The sequence below is a fragment of the Solea senegalensis genome, linkage group LG3 (assembly GCF_019176455.1).
Source record: "Solea senegalensis isolate Sse05_10M linkage group LG3, IFAPA_SoseM_1, whole genome shotgun sequence".
In the NCBI taxonomy this organism is placed as follows: domain Eukaryota; kingdom Metazoa; phylum Chordata; class Actinopteri; order Pleuronectiformes; family Soleidae; genus Solea; species Solea senegalensis.
The window spans coordinates 7,136,837-7,157,833 of record NC_058023.1 but is presented as its reverse complement, the minus strand read 5'-3'; the positions used below and the strand labels follow the sequence as shown (position 1 = coordinate 7,157,833).

At 41.0% G+C, this 20,997-nt stretch overlaps 1 protein-coding gene across 11 annotated transcripts in view; it reads right to left on the bottom strand.

Annotated features, from left to right (window-relative positions):
• Positions 1-20,997, bottom strand: part of ablim2 (actin binding LIM protein family, member 2) — an 80,070-nt gene that overhangs the window by 7,148 nt on the left and 51,925 nt on the right. For 2 of the 11 annotated variants that reach the window (XM_044020744.1, XM_044020743.1), the window contains exons 8-20: positions 19,573-19,631; positions 18,961-19,002; positions 18,086-18,163; positions 17,814-17,957; positions 16,979-17,011; positions 15,081-15,198; positions 13,975-14,262; positions 10,590-10,691; positions 8,026-8,079; positions 6,160-6,197; positions 5,867-5,975; positions 5,714-5,772; positions 1,966-2,026 (exon numbers count right to left, since the gene is read on the bottom strand). In XM_044020744.1, the coding sequence (XP_043876679.1) occupies positions 1,966-2,026; positions 5,714-5,772; positions 5,867-5,975; positions 6,160-6,197; positions 8,026-8,079; positions 10,590-10,691; positions 13,975-14,262; positions 15,081-15,198; positions 16,979-17,011; positions 17,814-17,957; positions 18,086-18,163; positions 18,961-19,002; positions 19,573-19,631 (1,185 nt within the window). Of the gene's footprint in view, positions 1-1,965; positions 2,027-5,713; positions 5,773-5,866; positions 5,976-6,159; positions 6,198-8,025; positions 8,080-10,589; positions 10,692-12,979; positions 13,052-13,974; positions 14,263-15,080; positions 15,199-16,978; positions 17,012-17,813; positions 17,958-18,085; positions 18,164-18,960; positions 19,003-19,572; positions 19,632-20,997 lie in introns of all 11 variants that reach the window. The other 9 variants (XM_044020749.1, XM_044020747.1, XM_044020745.1 and 6 more) reach the window with 9 other exon arrangements.

Sequence of the window (20,997 nt, the reverse complement as noted above, 5' to 3'; positions counted from 1 at the left end):
TTTTATTCCCACTGTAGCCCTATTATGAAAACTACCATAATGAAGTCTGGTCTTGCACACAAGTCTTTGCAATATTGGGTTTCAAAGGCGTCAAAAGGATTATAAATTGTTATACACACACACATCGTGTAAAGAGGTTGGCATCCTGTCAACTTGCCCTTTGCTTGATATGGCCAGAACTGTACAAACACACTTGTAAACACACGGCAATAATTCTGCAGCTGGAAAAATGACATCACCTATCCACCCTGTTACCACACAGTCACTGATCTGGAGCCAGAGCTGCAGGGTTCTACATGATTGGTCAGAGATTATAAATAAGGAAATACAATTTAGACTATAGAGCTGACGCAAGGAGCCATGCTGTTCAAATCCAGACACAGGCACTACACAGGCACTACAGCTACAGAATCCAAATATCTTATTTATTTAACACACTTTATTATGGTGTGTAAACTGTTTTCTGGAGTAGGATGAGATGAACTTGATCAGGAACTTTAAGATGTTGGGTTACTGGAACTGTCTCCATACTTGTGAAAAGCCCTCAGGGGTATTGTAAGGGTCTGGTTCTGCGATACATTGCTTGATCTCCTTGGATTTAAAGGTACGTGGACGGCCAGCACTGGCATTGTTGTCCAACATGGTGGAGGAACAAAACGTTATTTTGCACATTTTATAGATTAAGATTTCAGACAATTTCTTGGCATGAAGGGAGAAGTAATTGGGGGGAATTACTCTCTGCTGTACTTTTTGTAAACTGAGATGAAGTTGTTCTTTCAGAAAACCAGTTCATTTTCAGCAGTGAAAAAAAGGTGACTTACATTTGAGAACAAATAAGCTTTGATAATCGCAAAGCTCTTGGTTAAATTACATTTTCAATCTTCAATTTAATAAGGAGAGGATCAAAGGAGTGTATGAAAACTAAACTGGATACGTTTTGCTAATTATGACACATCAGATCATGCTTACCTGAAAGAGGTAATACTAAAAAGTTCAATAGTACTGCAGAGGACCAAGAATTGTACCCTGTGGGACCCCACAGGTCATGGTGGTGATCATCAAAAAGAACAGCATAGCCTGTGCCTTTAAGATAATATCTAAACCAACAAGGGACTGTACTAGATGATTAGAGCCAATCGTCCAATCTGTCAAGAATAATTTCCTGGTTCGGTGCAGCATTGCAGAGCTGATTTAGCTCTTTTCCCCCCATGACTTTGTTTTTCAGATGACTGAAATTGTATATTTATATCAGGGCAATCTCCCTGCTCCGTGACGTCGTTTCAAGGGACTCTGGACTTTGACCAATCTCCATTAGAGAAGTCATTAAATTCAATTAAACATCAAACAGCTTCCTTCAAATAAAGAAAGATTAGAGGGTTTGTGGTGATTAATGTCCAAGCTGCTGTTAAAAAAAGGGGAAAAACAGTCCCACAAACAATGGCTTCAACCTTAGAATGTTTGGACAATGGTTTTAATACTGAATTCAAATTATTTTAAGGGTGTTCACATTAGGACCGTGAATAACATACGTGATGTTTACATATTGTTTATACAGAGATACACTGAGATATTATAGAATTTAAAATAGACTGGAATGGACACTGGAGTAAACTCATCATATTACATGATGTATCTTGGTGATATTGTACCAGGTTTAGGACAGCCTACATTATTTCTTGCTGACATCAGTCTGGTCTTAAGTAGTTAAACAGGTTAGGGTCAGGTGACTGGCATCCAGCTGTCCCATGACGCCTTGTTTGGACAAAATTGACTAAAAAAAAAAGGGGTTTACGAAGACTAAACCGTTAACCCAACATTGTTATTGTTTTCTTCCAAACTCGAAAATTCTGGAGTGGATCCAAAGCAATTTCATTGGAGCATGGTTAAAAGCATGTAAACCACTAACATAAACCAGAGCGAAGAAAAACCCAAGATAAACAGCTTTAAATTGATTTTCTCTCTCACCTCTCATGCCTCCCCAACTCTGGGAGTCTGCGTCCACTTCATCCTCCACCATCTCAGCAGCCTGCAGGAACACAGACACATAAACAGACCCACAGTTAGACATTTATGTTTTTTTTTAAAAATGTGCTTCATGCTTCATGATGCCAAAAACGCTGCTGGCCTTTATCACATGCTTTAGAGCTGATCTGAAGCCTTTCAGCCACTGCTTTTGCCCTTCATTCGCTCACATTCCTTCATGGTGACCAATAGGAAGTGAGTGCAATGCTTTGTTGATAGAGAGCTTACATTATTGAGTTTGGAGAGGCTAAAAGGCAGCTGAGGAGAAAAGGGAAGCAATCATGTCAGAAAAACTTGTGTTTGTCCACTTCAAACGAGTAATTAACAACAGCTTTGTGCTTTTAGCCGTCGAGTCCAACTAAAATCCAAACTTTTCCATTAGCCGTCCAAGTTTGAGCGTGCGAGCTGCTGCTGTCTTCGATTAAGAGCCTCAACGTACAATTGAGATTTAAATTAACACTGTCAAATGCAGCTGAGAAGATATAGGCTGTGTTTTTGTTGGCGACGGTGTTGAAACACAAACCATTAAGACATCGAAACTGATATATCTTTACATTTTAAGGCTAACTTTGTTTGCTGTAACATTAGCTTTGCCCGCATCACGCACTATATTGATTTCATTCTATTTTAAGAGACAAACAATATTAGCTAGAATACCTGATTAGCTTTTGTGCAACGTTATTAGCTGGTAAAGAAAAACGGTCAATTCTGCTAAACAACCAAAAACCAAAAAAATGAAATATCAGTGACACTCATTAGCGTTAGCTTTTCTTCAGCTCCAGTGCTAATTAACGAAAGTCCTTGCTGCCTAATTTGATTGCTAATAGACTTGTACTTTTGTACATTTCGTTAGCATTCGGCTAATACATGCCAACTCATCAGGAACAGAACACCTTTTTTCTTTAGCGCTTAAGAGTCGAAAGACAAATTCCTAGCGTCGACCGAAATTAGTGACCGTGTGGGCATTATGTGTCTACTGAGTGTTCTCCAAGTAAGACGATAGGTGATACAGACTGTTATTTTACTACGAATAACACAATTAGCATGTACATGTGACCAGAACTCTCCCAATGTAAGATGTGAAAAGTAATTGTATTCACTTTAGGAAAGTGAATGCAGTCAAACTACAAACTACTACAAAAGTCTAATTTTGCAGTTTGCAACTTGTTTTGGTGCCATGACAACCATGTTCTACATGTGCACAAAAACAGATTACAGTGGCCATATCATGTTTTGAGGTGTGTGATGTACTTGTACTAGTATCTATTAAAGTAGTAGTAATAGTATCTTGGCCCCCATTTGACCCAATGTACGTAGCGTACATGCATCCTACACAACCCAGACACTGTGAGAGTGAAAGTCTTATAAATCCTCCCTGGTCATTTCACAATTGCAAAGCTGGGTAAACAGATGACGGCAATAAAAGACAACTAAAATGGAACAGTGCTTTACCTTAAATGTAAATTGATTTACATTGATTTTGATGGATTTAAAGAGGGTAATGCAATTACAGAACCCAAGAAATGTTGCATATCATATCTTAAAATTACAACACTAACCAGCACCGTCAGCTAGTGAAAAATTGTTGCGTTTATTTAGGTCATGTATCCATCGTGGCTCCCAAGCTTTCATTTCCTCCTCAGTTCTGTTTTGTCTCCGTGTCCATGATCCATCAACAGTCACAGAGGGAGAGCAGCAATATCACATCAGGGGGGATGATAGACTAAATACCCCCAACGTCCTCATAATAAACCAGGCCCTGCCTGTGTGGAGTGAATGGTACTGACTGACCTGTGAGTAATCTGATCCCAAAGCTGTGAGAGAAAGACCGTAAGGGAGGTTGATTTCTAAAATGGAGGAAACCTTTCCAGTGCTACACTAAGGTTTACAGTGTTGACGGCAGAGAGTGGGACATAATGGTGGTGGTGGTGGGGATTCGTGTGTGTGTGTTAATTAGATTAAAACCTTGATGCGACCTTGTGAAGATGGAGACCACCCTGACGACTTAGCTTTGAGGCAGCACCACCCAGTGGTTTATAAAAAGGATCCTTTCAACACCTGAAGCCCAATGTACCATCACGGGTATGGAATAGACCCAAGCCTTGCCTTTTATTAAATGAATCCATTTTTAATGACAGGGTTTCCACATCTTGGTTGACAAATTCAAGGACTTTTTAAGGACTTTCCAGGACCAATTCCTTGAAATTCATGGACCAAATGTGCTGACACAGCTTAAGACGGGAAGACAACTTGTAAGAGTCGCTTCGCCCATTGCCTCCACTTTTATTGATTTGCAGCACGCTCTGCATCTGGACAAGTGATTGTCCTTTGGATCTTGGACAAAGTCAGTATTTGTAATTTTCCTTGGTGATCCAGAGATCTTGGAATTCTCATTTCCCAGGCATCAAGTCATTTACTCACTCTTGCATCACTTGTTCTGCACGGAATCTAACGTCAACGGGAGAGCGGGAGACATTTACCTACATATCAACTGATCTTTGAGCGATTTTCAAAAACTTTCAAGGGCCTTGAGATTTGTTTCAAATTCACAAACCTTCAAGGATTTCAAAGAACCTGTGGGAAGCCTGTATTTAACGGACAATATCAACGCACAGCCGCCGTTTATTGTGTCACAATTCTTTGAATTTAACTGTGGACAACACTGTGACACGCTGGGATAATGTCATACAGTGTACTCAGCGATCACCACCAAAGTCAGATCGGCACTTACCGTTCCAAACTGTTCCCTGGCGAGCTGAACTTAACTATACCACTTGGTGGAGACACAGTTTTAGACAGCTCTTTACGGCATGAAACAGCCAAAGCAACAACTCAATATTAAACGTCCTTGGATCTCTGGACACACTTAGTTTGGGAACAAACACACCCCATTTCCCATTAGGAGTCACTGTCCAGTGTTTTAGATAATAAATGTTCCTAGCAAGCACAAATCAAGCCCACCCCACCGTGGCTCCAACCCTGCCAAGGTTTGGGGCCTGAGCTTTATTAAGCCTGACTAACACAAAAAAGGACATTGTTCAAAATTAAATCAATGCATTGTGTAATGCTGAGTCAGGCTGAAACGCTGGATTTAAAAAAATATATATTGCACAAAGTGTTCACTGTATACTTGGAACCATATGTAAAGTTCTGGTTCAGATTAACCCAACATTCAAATTCAATCAGGAATATCATTTGTGTCAAAGGATTGATGTGTATCACACGAATATACAACTGGACACGGGAATATAGAAAAATTTCGTGTCGTGATTATCCTGACAGAAACGATTGCGATTGACGATATCATTGTGATGAGATACACATTTAGGGTGGACATTTGTTTTAGTTAACAAAGGCTTGAAAAAAAGGTCCTGGAATGACTGGAAAGATGCAGGCTCCCCCTTGTGGAACTCCAAAATAAATCAGTAGCATTTCAAACTTATTCGCATGAGATTTCAATGACTTGATTATCCTAATAATGTAAATTTAACACAACATACAGCCTCCAGAGAACATCTTGTCACTGAAAAACATGTTGGCTTGTTCACAATCTAATTTTTCCTAAGACTTGTTGGACGTACTGTCCCAAAAAAATCCAGCTGTGAAACACAGCATAGCTTTTTAAAGTACTATGAAGGAAGATGCATAAAATTTGCTCGATCTGCCTGACTGCATCAGTTAGGTCGCTCACCTTGTAGATGCCGTTCCTTCCGTATCCTGGTAAAGACGCAGACTTATTGTAAGGGAAATCTGCAGAGAGGAGACAAACACATCTCTTTTCACGCCCGACACACTTCCCTGCATCCATTTGGCTCGGCGTTTGAGCTCGGGGTTGGCTACTCACTTGGCTGGGAGGTGTCAGTGGGAAGACTGCAAGTGGACTTGCGCGGGTCCAGGTCTTCTGGACCCATTTGTCCATCAATCTCACTCTTCAAGATCATCCAACTGGTCCTCTACGGAGAGAGAGAACGGTCCAGAAAGAGAGAGAGAAACGGAAAAAACAGTGATGGATGATGGCAAAGTATGAGTTAGTGAATTAGTAAATGGATGTACAGCGTTTCGAAAAAGTTGGCAGAAAATGGCTTGAAAGGAGACAAACATGGACAGACAGACAGAGACATTTACATAGAGACCCACCTTGCCATCCTCCCCATCCTGCCAGGATGTTCTAGAAGCTGTAAAACACGTCACACGTTACAGGATGTCACATGTCATGTGCCCTCAGCTCCGCTGAACTGCTCTACGACTGACATCACCAGTTGCAGACGGCATCTCGAGCGAACTCGCTGTGCAAGTGACCAGTAAAAAACAGGGCTACGCTGTAGCGTGTGGGCGTTTGGACCGTGGCATAATCAGAGCAAAGTGTGTGAACTTCCAAACAGATGTTCACGGTGCCATGAGGATGACTACAGAGGATTTCAACTACAGAAAAATATTCCACTTGACTAAACAATGACCTTCTCTGTGATAATCATGATCCTTAAAGGATACGTCTATGACTATCAAGGCCACCATCAATTTCAACTTTTTGACTTTTACACAAGAAATAGTACGACGTTGAAGTTTGACATTCATGTTCCCCAGGGGATGATTTTGGTCTTCTCTACTCCACACATTTTATTTCCCCCCTTTAGACTCACAAACCAGTGGAGTTGCCCCCTGGTGGACATTTAAGAGAATACGGGGTTTAGGACATTCAACATTGGCTTCACTTTCTGGATCTGGATTTGTTTTTTCTGGGCCTACGGCACACACTTTGTTGCTGACCTCACATCTGCCTCTGTGAACACAAGCGAGACGCTGACAGCTCATGAATCTATAGGACCGTGCCATGTGCAGCTGATTTAGTCGTCATATTCCATAAAGATGAACATTTCCTTGTGTAATGGAGGGGAAAAACAGGCTCCACGCCCTCCTACAAACACGTGTTTTTGGAGTGATGTGCACATACAGCTAGAGGGGAAATATAGTTAAACAAAAACAACCATACACCATAATTAAGACACACAGACAATGGTTAGGAGTGAGAGTCATGTGACTGGTACAACACTAATGACACCGAGTGATTCATGTGCCCGACCGCTCACGGTGAACACACAGTCACAGTATCGCCACGAAAACCGACAAAGGAGCCTGGTGAGATGAGTGCAGACATGCAAGAACGGGGGTTAGCACAGTAACACCCACAGGGCACCACTCCCACGTCACTTTAATTAACAGAGTGCTGCTGTTTTTGCACTGTCAAACTAGGGTGAAGTGAAATGTTTTACAGGTAAAATCCAATCAATCAAGCTTTATGGTTTTCCCACATTAAAGCCTGTCTCCCCAACATGATGGTACCATAAAGCCATACCTCCAACTGCCGCTGCACTGCCCTCTAGAGGTTAAACACTGCAATCATGTTTAAGTGCGTAGAGGATCACTTGATTTGATTAAAAATGTCTTTGCACAATGTTAAATTTTGCCATGTTTTTGTTGCTGCTCGATATCACACTGTGGCCACCATTATAGGCTAAGCCCCTCCCCGTTAGCGCGCTTGTACCATAAACTGCATATTGTTTTAAACCTTACTTCTGGCCAATGCAAATTGCCCATTGCAAAGCAGTCATTTTGACAGGGAAAAGCAGGAAAATGAAGATGGATGTCACAGATTTGCAACTTTAGAGCTGATTTTAGGACAACTTCTCTCAAAGCAGGTTCATCAATAAAGGTACCATCATGGATTCCTTTCCATCTAGCGGTGAAATAAAGAATCGTTTGGTCTAAATGGTTAACCTCGAGGGATTATTGTCTTTTGAATCATTTTTAGAACACAGAATGGGTGCAGTGTGCGTACGCTAGTCCTCTGCATGTACTGTAGATCCATAGAATCTACTGGATGAGGGCGGGCCTTGGTGAAGAGGAAGGTGGAGTGGGATAAAACAGGTGACTGACAGGCGACATGCGACACATCGTGCAGAGACCAGACCAGAGTAGGAGGTGTTAAAGAAGTTTGGACTGTACCATGCTGTTTGTAGATGGGGGGTTTTCTATAGATATTATCTTTGACCACAGTCTCTGAAGATGGGATCAGATGCGGAGTAAAGAAAATGGAAGAAGCCAACATGAGAGGGAGGGAGGGAGGGAGAGAAAGAAAGAGAGAGAATGGAGAAAAAGGAAGCATGAGTTAGCCGTTATTGAGGGATGAGGTATTTTTTCGAAGGAGCAAAAAAGGGGCTGCAGTAGAGCTCGAGTCAACACATTTTTGTCATTTGTATTGTCACACATCAGAATCATCACCATTTTTTAATATTATTCATGCAACATGTTCAGAATAAATCAGCGTATGGGGGAATGGTAATAGACAAAAACCAATGACATTCAAAGGATAATATCAGGAACCACACATGGTTCCCATGCATCAAACCGTATGTTTGTACAGCATGAAGAAGTCAAATTAAATAATTAAAAAAAGGAATAGTTGTTTATATGAGGTACTGATTCATTCTATGCCTGCTAAAGTCTCTGATATCGAATATGAAAAGAGACTTCTTTACAAACCACTCAATATCCTAACCAAAGCCCATTGAGAAAATCAGCGATTTTACATCATTGTCAACCTCCATTAAATCAATAATAAAATAAAAAAAAACATTATTTAATGACTTTGTTGTTTGGAATACTTTGTTCCGATTCACCTTAGTGACATTAACTTGTCAGAAGAGGCAGCAGAAGACCAGCATCTCCTGATTCCCCATGAGCTAAAAATGTGGATTTTCTCATTGGGATTTGGTGTAAGAGAGCAAGCGTGTTTAAAAACTTCAGATAACGCTGTCGACTGGACCTAAATTAACAATATTTGCAACAATAAAGGAGGTAAATTGAAGTCAAGTTGCGTAAAATACACTGTTAGACTTAGTATTATATTAGTAAAATGGGGACGGTACGTTTTTTTTCCCTCCTTAAACTGATCTAATCCATCCTCAGGATCCAGACAGGCCTCTAACAGAGATGCTTTGTAACAACTGTCGCACATTAAGCCACAGGAGAACATGACTCACAACAAAACAACACACATGGGTCATTTCTTTGGCTTGTTTCAGTGTCTGCCAGCATCTGAAACAATATCCATATAAAAGCAGTAAGGATGATGGGTATGAAAGCCATTAAGTGAATAATCGTTGGCTGTTTTTACCCCTTAACTTGCTTCCAACTTGGGAGGCTTTCTTTTTGTTCCCTCTGCATGACTGACAGTGCAACTCTCAATGGGAACAATATGTTGGATCAAATCGGTTTTCCTCCGCAAAGGGACTTGAAGCGATGATGGAGGCGACATTTAGCGTCAGCTCCCGTCCAAACGTATTCTAAATTTCAGCATAAACAGCGAGGTCTCGTGCCAGATCTCTGCTGCGTGTCGAAGGGAATTCGCTTTGAAATTAGAAAACAGTAGGGGCGAGATGGTAAATGTGCGATCCGTGAGTTAACTGCTACACCACAGTAAGTGCAAACACATTGGGTAAACAGCAGTCTCACGTTTTCTTACTTAATAAGATTCTGCCGTCACCCAATTAACCATGTTTTTACTTACAAATGTCATGAGAATGTGGGATTATCATTGCAGTACATATTCTACACAGCTCTGCCTTGTTATTTCGCTGACGTTTTATACCATCAAAGAACCAGATGATGGTAAATGCCATTTAAAAACATGGCACTCCCTATGCAAACATTATGGGAAAAGCAAGAATCATATTTTCTCTGGTGACGAGATGCGCCTGTGATCTCGCAGATGCTTCCTATCCGTGCTTTGCTCGAAAACAAATATTCCCAGACTGTATTTCTCCTGCTCATCTCTACTTCTTCTTCTCGAAACCCACAATTGAGAACGTAAAATGTAACCAGACGTTTCATCTTTCAAGGCAGATAATGATGTTTTTGGATTAAAGTGATTAAAGTGAGAAGTGAGGAAATGAACCAGAATACTAAATGTTACACACTGAAATCATGGAGTAACATATGGAGCTCTGAGGTTCATATGACTGATTCTAAAAGGCTCAGTAGCTTTGACCTGCTTTGATGTTTCAAGTATGGTACGGTAATAAAATCCATCCACCAAAGCTGTGGTTCACTAGCAGCTGTTCGGGTTTTTAATCATGTCTACAGTTGAACTACTTGTCATCAGATAAAGCATGGATGTAGCAACCGTTTTTCTGTCCCATTACACCACTACCAACTACTTGATTCCAATAGCAGTAATACAGATTTTTATTTGCTGGACCACAAGGCGATTATTTGAGAAGGATTGATGTGCTTCTAGGCTGTATATTCTGTATAGGCTGTAACAGGTTTTTAAGGTTGAAGTTTACAGTCTGCTCTGGGATCTGAGTCGAGCATCACAGACATGGGTGGATGATGACGTTACCCAGAATTTCGACCACAGCAGAATGTGTGAATTGGCCTTCAGAGAACTAGCGGTTTTGCAAAGCTTACCTTGTAATCCAGGTGCAGTCTACTCTCTAGAAAGATGTGTGAAGATGTTGGGGGGGAAAAAAAGCAAAGGTTGAGTTGCAAGCCAAGCATCGCCATACCTGGTATGTGGAAATGCCGTGGAACGGGTACGTATGTAGAGGAGGGAGATTTGCCATCAGAGTAGGTGGATAAGCTGGGGGTACTTCGACCACTTTCACTACCTCCAGTTGGGGATGGGAGTGGACAGGCGTTGCGCATGAAAGGCAAAAGGGTAAGGGTTTGGGGAGAAAAGAAAGGACATTGGGGAGCAAACAAATAAGCAGTGTTAAGCTGGGCATTTTAGATGAAGCTCAAACAAGCAGGTATTATTAATACAATGACACAAGTGACTTGATAACCCAGCCATTTACCGCGTAAGTGTTTTCTGTACTGCTCCATCTACTGACCTGTTGTGTAATGAGATCCTAAAGCCATCCTTTAGCAGTTTCGTGGATGCAAACATTTCACATACAATTAAGTGAAAAGTTGTCAATCTTTGGACCAAATCACATTTTTAGCTGTCGGACAGACGCTCTTTGGGTCCCCACAACTATGCAACTCTTACAACCTAAAAGCTAAAGGCATCAGAACAATGAGAAGGAAAGCTAAATGATGGTCAGAGAGGATTTGATGTCATTACTTAACAGTAAATAATGGTCCAATGATAGTAGAAACACATTTGTTTTTCCAGTTTGTATGTGCTTAGTGCATAATCGTTTTGTTGAGTGTTTGCATGTGTTTGCATGTGTTTGCATGTGTGTGTTGTGTATTCAGGGTTCCCTCTTTTGTTATATCGAAAACAGGCTAGGTGATGGAGTCACTGACACTGTTACAGCCTTAGGGTCAAAATAAGAATCACTGTACATCCAGAGATTTGGGGAGGAAATTAAGAGAGAGGGGTGTGCGTGTTATGTGTGAGTTATTTTCCCTGATTGATTTGACAAACAGGAACCATCGGTAGAGATCTGGATGCAAGTGGATGAGATCACCGAGACACTCTCACACACACACACACACATGGCCGAGCTGTTGGTGCTGGTCTGAGTGATCTCCTTCTCACACACACACACACATGCCTGTAAACACAAACACACAAACAGTGTGTGTCTAAATGTGTGGCAGGTCCAACGCACAAACATCTGGAGCGAAAGGGAGTTTGGAAGGAGATGCGTTGACATTCATCGGAGCAGACTTCACATTCAACAAAAGGTGGGGTCCATTCATTAATCATAAACTACTGACACAACAATGAGAAACAAAGGGTTCAAGGTCATTTCAAAACGAGAGCATGCATTAAACACTCTTGTGAGATCCTTTCCTCACGTCTCCTTCAGTCCCCATCACGTAGCCTTAATGCCGATGCCTAATAACTCATTAAAACACGAGCCTGTTGCATGAAAACAAATAGTCCTCTTTCATGGCAAGTTAGTAACCGCTACGGCCAGAATGAGGCCAATGCAGTGCCGCGTTGCATGCCATTGCAACTGGCAACCGGACCCCAAATTACAGCTTGGCTCTCTCCATTTCTTTCATTCCTCCGCTCCCCCTCCTCTCTTTCATCTCCTCCATCGGAACACTCCACTCCCAGCTTCTCCACCCTGTCATGGAGAAACCGCCAAAACCCTGGACCGCGTGTTAGTGATTTTCTGTGCAAAATGTTTGAGTGGAAGCTCATGCCGCTTCGCTCTCGAAAACCTCCTCCTCCTTCTAATCAGGCTATTTCAAGGTCGCTGCACGCATATGACGGAAGAATATGATGCACAGAGTTCTGTATTACAAAACAAGGATCATCCATTTTAAGGCAATGGTTTGAAAATGGGACCTTAATGCTGCAGTTGGAGGAATTAATATTCAGGGCAAACACTGAGCTCAAGATTGTTCTTTCTAAGGAATCACTAACTCACTCATCTACTGCTTTATCCTCCAGGCGGGGTCACACCCTGGACAGGTCGCAAGTCCATCGCAAGGCCACATAGAGACAAACAACCATCCACTCCTACAGTCCAATTTGGCTAATCCCCAAATCTGCATGTTTTAGGACTGTGGGAGGAAACTGAACCCGCAGAAAACCTTTCTAACCTTCAGTGTGTCATACATAAGCGGCAATCACTTCCATATCCACAACAAAATCCAACCACATCAATGGAATACAATCTGAGACATGATAATGAACAGGGAATCATTCAGGGAAGACAACACGGTAGTCAGGCAAACAATCAGGCCAGCAATCTGAACGATCGAATCCGTATCAGAGTCATGTCAACCATGCATAAACAACAACCACGTCCACAGACACGAGGGAGGAGAGCAAGCAGAAGGATAAAACTCAGTGGTCCTACGATCGTACCTTGATGCACACCATGAAACCTGACAACACCACGATACCGGACAACAACATCACAAAACCTTCTAACCATTCCAACCAGGGGAGGGGAGACACATAGGAGAGAAAGACTACGTGGGCTTTTACCGTTAGGAGGAGGTAAACTGAGATGCAGGGATGTCCTAGGTTTAGGGTCAGGAAGGGGGTCCTGTTTGAACCCTAGGGTTGAGGGATTGGGGAGAAGATTAGGGAAAGGGAGGTGGTTGGATGAGCCTATCAGCTCAAGGTTAAATCGTGCAAGGCTACAGCGCCGGTTTGTGATGTTGATTTCAGTGGCGTGTGGTATCGTGAAGAGCATTAGCAGTTTCATGGCTTTAGTTCATGAATGAATTAAAACCTCCGTGAGTGAAAAAAAACATTAGTTACAGATTCATATTCAGCACACAACACCAGGTCAGGATATTCTGTTCCCCATTACAATTAATTAGTCTCTGATGAGCCAAGAGACCCGGGTGAGTTTACAACGCGTGGTCAATTTAATGCAGAACCAAGATCCGTGCCGACTAAACTCACTTCAAAGTGGTTGTATCACTGCACTCCATTCTGAAAGACGTCTGATCTTGGTCGTATACAGACAGGACTTTGCTGCTGTCCCTAAATCCGAGAGTTGCAACCATAGACTGTGTATAAAAAGGATAGCAGTCTTGTGATTTGAAAAAAATCACAAAAAAAATGAAATGTCATGATTTATCATCTATTTTGAATGCATTGTACAAAACTGACGTCACATTCTACTGAAGAAGACTTGAGGCTAGAGGTTGAGATCATGAACGCCTCAGGGAAACATTTACTGGCGTTGTAAATCAAGTGAGAAGCTAATTTCCTCAAAAACTTGTGGCGTCGTCACCTGTTAGCTAACTGCTACGCCAGTCCTACTTCCTATTCTTCCCTTGCTTCACAAGTCCTTTCCTTATACACAGTCTATGTTTACGAGACTCAAACTCTTTCGAGTAACCAAACTTTTAAATCAACTTCGCACAAATTAGCTCGTCTCTTGAGAGGCTTTGTTTAATGGCCCCGACATCAGCAACATGTCCATTGTCTGTATTGGACCAGGTCTTGGTCTCTACGTGCTTTTATACCTTTTAAGTAAGGGATGTAGTTGTGCTGCTGCAGCAGGGCCAGGGTCGTGGGGTTTAGGTGTAATGACATGCCTGTACCGCCACCTGCTGGTGTGGGTGAGTGCTTGTCACCACCACCAACACCTCCACTGCCCTCAGCCCCACCAGAATAGTACACAGGGAGGGAGGAGGAGTCCCTGGCCCAGGTGGAAGGGTACTTAATGCCACCCATGATGGTCGGGGGCAGAGGAAGAGAGCTGGGGTCACGGGTTTGGATGACATGTCTAGCAGCAAGGTTTAACTCTGGCCCTGAATGTCCAATCAGAAGACACGTGACACGTGAGGATACTAGATAATCAGGTCTTTGTGAAAACTAGCAAAAACCTTTTAAATTTTCACATTTTTCAATTATTTATCAGTTTGTCAAAACAACATAAATGATACTGAAGATGCGTCCTTTTGTGGGAATAAGAGAAATAAAGATTCTACACAATCATTTCTATTAGTTAAACAGCTTAAATTGAATTCGATTCACTTATTTTGGTGAAGAAAAGACAATTTCAGAATGATTTGGATAGAAATATACATTTACCAATAATCAACAGGATCTAATCTGCACAGTATGACAAACATTTGATATCACACCCTTTTAAGGACATCATATTTGGAAAACAACTGCATAAAATGATAAAAAAAAAATTAATTCAATGGGAATGAAATATTCTAAAATGTTGTTTTGAACAGATTTGAGTTATACAAATCATGTCAAATTTGTGTAAATATAATATTAAGGTAACTTTTGACAGAATTTAAATGTTTTTTATTCGGTCAAACAAATTTATTTCTAATTTAAAGTCATTTCAAATACATGTGGTCCTGACTGAAATAACAGAGGGATGGATGTCTTGCCAAGTGTCTACTTTATCAGGAAACACAAAAGCAACATTTCACTTGGCTTGAAATCGTCATAATTTGTTTTGATAGAATAATAAAAGAGTTGCCGATTGTAATCAAACCAGAGAGGAGCATGTCATTTAATTTCTGCTTTTGGAAATTATGAATGGAAGCAAGTGTTCTTCAAAGAAAACGAGCATTATCGATGTCACATGTGAGTATGAGGCTGATACCTGGTCGGCTGACGTTTTGGGGGGAACGGCATGGGGTGTAACGTCCGTACCCCCCCAGTGAGCTGTTAGAGCTGGGGCTGGAGGGCCTCCTCTGCCGGGGCGACTTCTCCCCATCGCCCTGGATACACAAACACATCCAAGAAACACAGCTTTAATCTCACTTCAATCTCAATGTGGCAACAATTGCATTAGTGATATTTTCATAAAGGAAACAGATTAATCGTGTTGCACGAGGGAAAACAAAACAGATGACGGAAAATGGAACCTCAACACAACACAGATGGGAATATTCTCATTGTTACGTGTCATTTAAACCGATTCGGGTCATTAATCAACAAATGAAAATGAACTGTAATGCATACGGCAAGCAACAAAAATGAAGGCACAGAAAAGCAATACCATGTACGTGGTTGCAATCAGAGTGAAACTGTCAACAATGACCACTGAAATCCGATCTACGCTTCAAAGCTTCACGTGTTTGTGTGTTTCTTGGCTTCAATATGGTGAAAAAGATGCAATAGAAACTTTGCATTATTCTTTCAGAATCATGACTGCTGTGCAAAAAAGTCTCGGGCCACCATTAGGTTTGTTGTTTTAGCAATTCTGTAATGACTAATAGAGTAATAGAGAATTAAGTAGCTACTACAGGCTTAATAAAGCCAAATAGAATGGAGTTAACCCTAAAGGCTGACTGACACGTACACAACAGGGTTGACAAATTAAATGCTTCTTATTCAGTTTGAATGGAGCAGCCTCAAGCATTACTGAACTGAACTGTGGTTCCACTGCTGTGCTTTGCTCGCGTTGCAAGTATCAGAAGTTCAACTTTTCAAGCAAGCGTTGGCCAATCACATCACGTTAATCAAATTATTCCAACACAGGGACCAAAAGTTGATCAAATCACGTTCATGACTTTTTAGCTCAGAAACAGAAAGCTTGTTCTCCCCAATGCAAAATATATATTTTTTTTTTGTCAGACAACGTGCATCCAATAAAAGCAGACATGATAACATCATCATCCCTTTTGCAACATCAGCAACTCTGCGTACTACATATTGAACCATGACTGCGCTGCTCACCTCTGCGTCAGGCCCACCCACCACCACGCATTGAAACCACACAAACGAACGTGTGAGTTGGCTGTAATTATTATTAGTCATTGGCCAGATTTATTCATATTACATGCACATGTTGTGCGAGTTTATCTCAAGACTTCATTCAATTAAAAAAAAAAAATCACAAAATTTAACATAAATTGAAGTTTTGCTCTAGCAAGGCCACTCTCTAATGGAAATATACATGTGTATATACATTGCTTTTGGCATTTTCTGGGGAAAAAAATTCATGGATACAATAAAAATTATATTTTAGCATTGGAAATTATTACATATATTATAATTACATAATAATATAATATAATATAATATAATATAATTACATATATATTCTCCCTCGCTAGGGGTTGCTACAGCGGATGACCCATATATTTGATTAATCAGGGTTTTCTCTTTAAGCCAGATGCCCTTACAATCCAGGTTACGGATTGGCACTAGGACTATACCGGACTAAACGTGGCTTGGGTCATTTTAGAGTGTCAGAATGGGCCTGACCTTACCTGGGATCTGAAGCGACAACCCTCTGGTTACGAGCCCAATTTCCATTCCACTTAGCCATGGACTACCCAAAAATATAAATGTGTGACTTGGCTAAAACAAAGCTAGAGGTGGCCTAAGACTAACACTACTGAACATAAAAATGCCTTAAAGGTTCTTACTGTAAAGGTCTCAAGCACACAACCAAATACTTCCCAAGCACCGTGTTAGTACAACACAAACAAATACACACATGACAGTGATCGAGGTTGGCGTCATGCAGCAATACATCGGGCATTAAATTACCTCTGTGGGAGTAGGAGAAAGTAGCAGGGGGGACTGCAAATGAAGAGGGGAAGAAAGCAAAAAATGGTCAGGACGAACTCATATGCGAGGTTATATGAGTTAACCATCCAAACCATGAGCGTGATCATTCACACTGAATGTGAGTCATCACGTCCACACGGAGGGGATTCGTGGAATGAGTCAAGTGGACTCAAAGTTGACCGTTCGTTTTGTGTACATGCTCAGAGCTTGAGCGGGTGTGACTGACTGCACCGCGGAGGAATGGGAGGAGAATGGAGTGTGGCATTGATGAATGAAGGAGGACGATGGAAGCAACACAGCAGCTGCAGAAGGAAAACAACGGCGATGTGGTGCGAATTTGTGTGTTTGAAATAAAGATAGGGATGAAACGTCCTGAAAAAAAAAGTCATATGGGTCAAACAAAGACACTTTCCTAGGATTGGGGTTAGTCTTCTCCTTCTTCTACTTTAGTAGAGTACAGGTAATTGAGCCAATTGCTTAGCGAAGCTACATTTTCAGATTCCTCAGTTACTGATAGACTTTTGGAGAAAATATAGCGGTGAGTCGTCTGCAATTAGTATAATACATCTAAAGTTTAGAGCATTGAAAAGTAAATATCAGATCAAGTTTATAGTTTGGGGCCTCACTGGAGGGTTTTGAACCAAGCTATTTGTCACTTTCTCCTGCTGTTACTTTGGTAACTCTAAATAAAGAATGGCAAACACCAAAGTCACAAAATTACACATTTAAAGACAAACAACTCTTGTGTTTTGTAATGTTAAATCATTGAATTTCTCAAAAAAACAGTGTCAAGGCAGAAGGAAGGGCAGTCTACCTCTCCGTAATGCCTCTCCTCGGATGGATAGCTGACATATGGAGAGTAGGACAACATGTCAGGCCTCTCGATGTTGTAGATGGCCTTGGTCTTTGGAAGAGCAGCCAGGTCCTTGTAGTCCAGCATCTCCTCTCCGAGTTTGGCCTGGCAGTAAAGCGGTTATTATTTCACAGCAGTGAAACACATTCCACTGTTTCAAAGACATTATGATGCTCTGAAGTGTCACTGAACTACGTGGAGCTGCTGCCCCCTAGTGGTGGTGTGTCGCTTACATAGATGACTCTGCTGGGAGAGCCTGAGGCGCTGGACGCTGGGACCGAGGTGATGCTCTCGGATGAAGTCCGGGTCACCTGAAAAACAGAAGACGCCAACACAATTAGTGGTAAATCATAGGTGGATGGGGGCAGGAGACGGGGAGGAACATACAAGTTATTTCTCATCCACTCAAGCTCATGCTTTGAGTAACAAAAGGTCTGAGTTAAATACAGATTATCAGCTCACACCGGTCATCAAATAACTTCTCTGGCCTCCCAACACTCATGCACAGATATTAAACTTGAAATCCAGTACAACAAAACTCTTCTACTGTACTGTATTACCTGTTTATTTTTTGCATGCTATATGATAATGAGAAACAAATGTCCCTTAATGTCTGCAATATTGGACAGTAAATATTTTTATCTCTCGATGTAGTACAATGGTAATCTGCTTTTTACCTCATTGTTTGGACCTTTAACCACATTTATTATGATTGTCTTAAAATGTGACATTAAAAATGTGACAGGAAATGAAGAAAAACATAGCAGGTGTCCTTTAAAGAAGTCACGTGTGTCCACAAGTTGTGTGTGTTCCCCTCTAAACATACAAAATGACGCAGCCTGAAGATGCAGCGTCTGTCACGTCAGTCACTTCTGCCTGTACATGAAACCATCACTGTACATGCACACGCTCTATAAAGCATCATCAGCCACTGAACCATTAAATCAGGAAAACTGGACAGAAGCGTGTGGTGTCTTCGGAGTATGTGTCTCAACGCAAAGCAAATGTCAAGTGCTACAGTATGACCAACCCATGCAGCGGATGTTTTTCATGGGGAGGGAGGGAGAGAGCGGGGGTTTGAGTTGAGTTGACATTCGGGAGCACAGACCTGCTGCTCAGTGTTGTCATTGAGCTGTATCCGGACCTGCTTCTGGGAAGGAGAGGGGTTATGATGAGGAATGAGGATGGGAAATGAAGGGTAGATAAATAATGTCCAGAACTGAATGAAAAACCCTTTGCTTTTCTCTGCTGTGAAGGAGCGGATGCATCCACTGTGTAGCGCATGAAAACAAACCTACCCAGTTTTACTCATATTATATGACTTAACTTGTGTTTTGTGAATCTCTTTCCTGATGAGATCATCAGCGATGACATAAGTCAATGCATCACTGAGGCAGACTGTTGACCCTTCTACAGTAGCTGTATTTCAAAGCTAGGGCAAGCTAGTTCAAGCAATTTTGACTTTGTGTTCACACTGAAAAACAACAGCCTTTTATATAGTATAGTATAAAGTCAATAAACAGACCAAAGTAATTGATTTCTGAAGATGCACGTCTGTTTAAGTACTGCGTAAGACACTCACAACTTAAATGTTTGTCTTAAATGGTAATATTGCGTAAGAAAGAATTGAAAAGATATTGTTTGAAAAGCAAATATTGAATGCCGACACTTCTATTTGTCTGTTTTGGTGTTCTGGAAACATAAATGTGACTCAACTAACCTTACTCTTCTCCTCCTGCTTGGCTGCTTGTCGGCATGGAGGATGCCAGATAGAAGATCCTGGAGACACAGGGACAAAAGACAGAAACTGTCAAAGACCACATAGAAATGTTCCTATAAATTCACATTGACACACGTCAGGATGGCAGCCATGGTGACTATATCTAGAGATGGCACAATACTACTTTTCCTGTCCGATACCCATATCTCAAACTCTAGTATCTTCCAATGCTGATAACGGTGCAATACAGTCATTTTAGACCTTTCAAACTATGAAGCTGCTAACAACACATTTAATGATGAGTAGCCTGAAGTCCTGAACACCAAATTAAAAGTTAGAGACTTTTATATCAGCTGTTAATACATTAATGTTAGTCTACTTACAAGTTAGCTGTTGTTAGCATTCAGTTGACAAGCAACCAACTTGCTTAGACCACTAGCATAACAAACATATTTAATGTTATTTATATGATATTTAATGTTAATTAAAAGTTATAGACTTTTATATCAGCTGTTAATACATTAATGTTAGTCTACTTACAAGTTAGCTGTTGTTAGCATTCAGTTGACAAGCAACCAACTTGCTTAGACCACTAGCATAACAAACATATTTAATGTTATTTATATGATATTTAATGTTAATTAAAGGTTATAGACTTTTATATCAGCTGTTAATACATTAATGTTAGTCTACTTACAAGTTAGCTGTTGTTAGCATTCAGTTGACAAGCAACCAACTTGCTTAGACCACTAGCATAACCAGAAACTCTGGTATTTAAATTTTGAAAATTTGAGGAAATTCAAAACTTGGGCATTGTTATTTTCATCAAGCTTTCATCATGTGATTATGTTAGCAGTCCTACACTAGCATTAGCGCACAGCTATCGATGTTGGCTGTGACTCTGTTCTGCCTGGTCATTTATCCAGTCCACGCCAATTTTATTCATAAAGCACTTTTGGTCATGGTTAAGTCAAAGTGTACAGAAAGAAATGTTAACAAGCGATTAACAGACGATATTAAAATGTACATTATGAACACATTTGCGTCAATTATTTTTAAATAAGCAACTTAGTTTCTCATCTGTTGTAGTAGCATATCATATATGGAATCAAAAGGCTTTTTAACACTATAAAATGAATGCTCAATAAGACTTGAAACAAATCAACCACCCAAGGACACTGGCACCAGCTGCTACCTTGTGTCAGAACAACAGCAGTGTCTGATGTGTGGCTGAGACTCAAATGTCAAATGGCACAAATGTGAATGAACTAAACTGCTAATCCACTCCATTAGGATCAAGAAGACCCATATGCGATTGGGTTCATGCTGACGTCGGGTACTGCTGATGGTGAGCGAGAGCAAACAGAGACTGCGGACAGGTGTTGGAGCTTTAGAGAGACTGCAATAAGAGAGGGGGGTGCGATA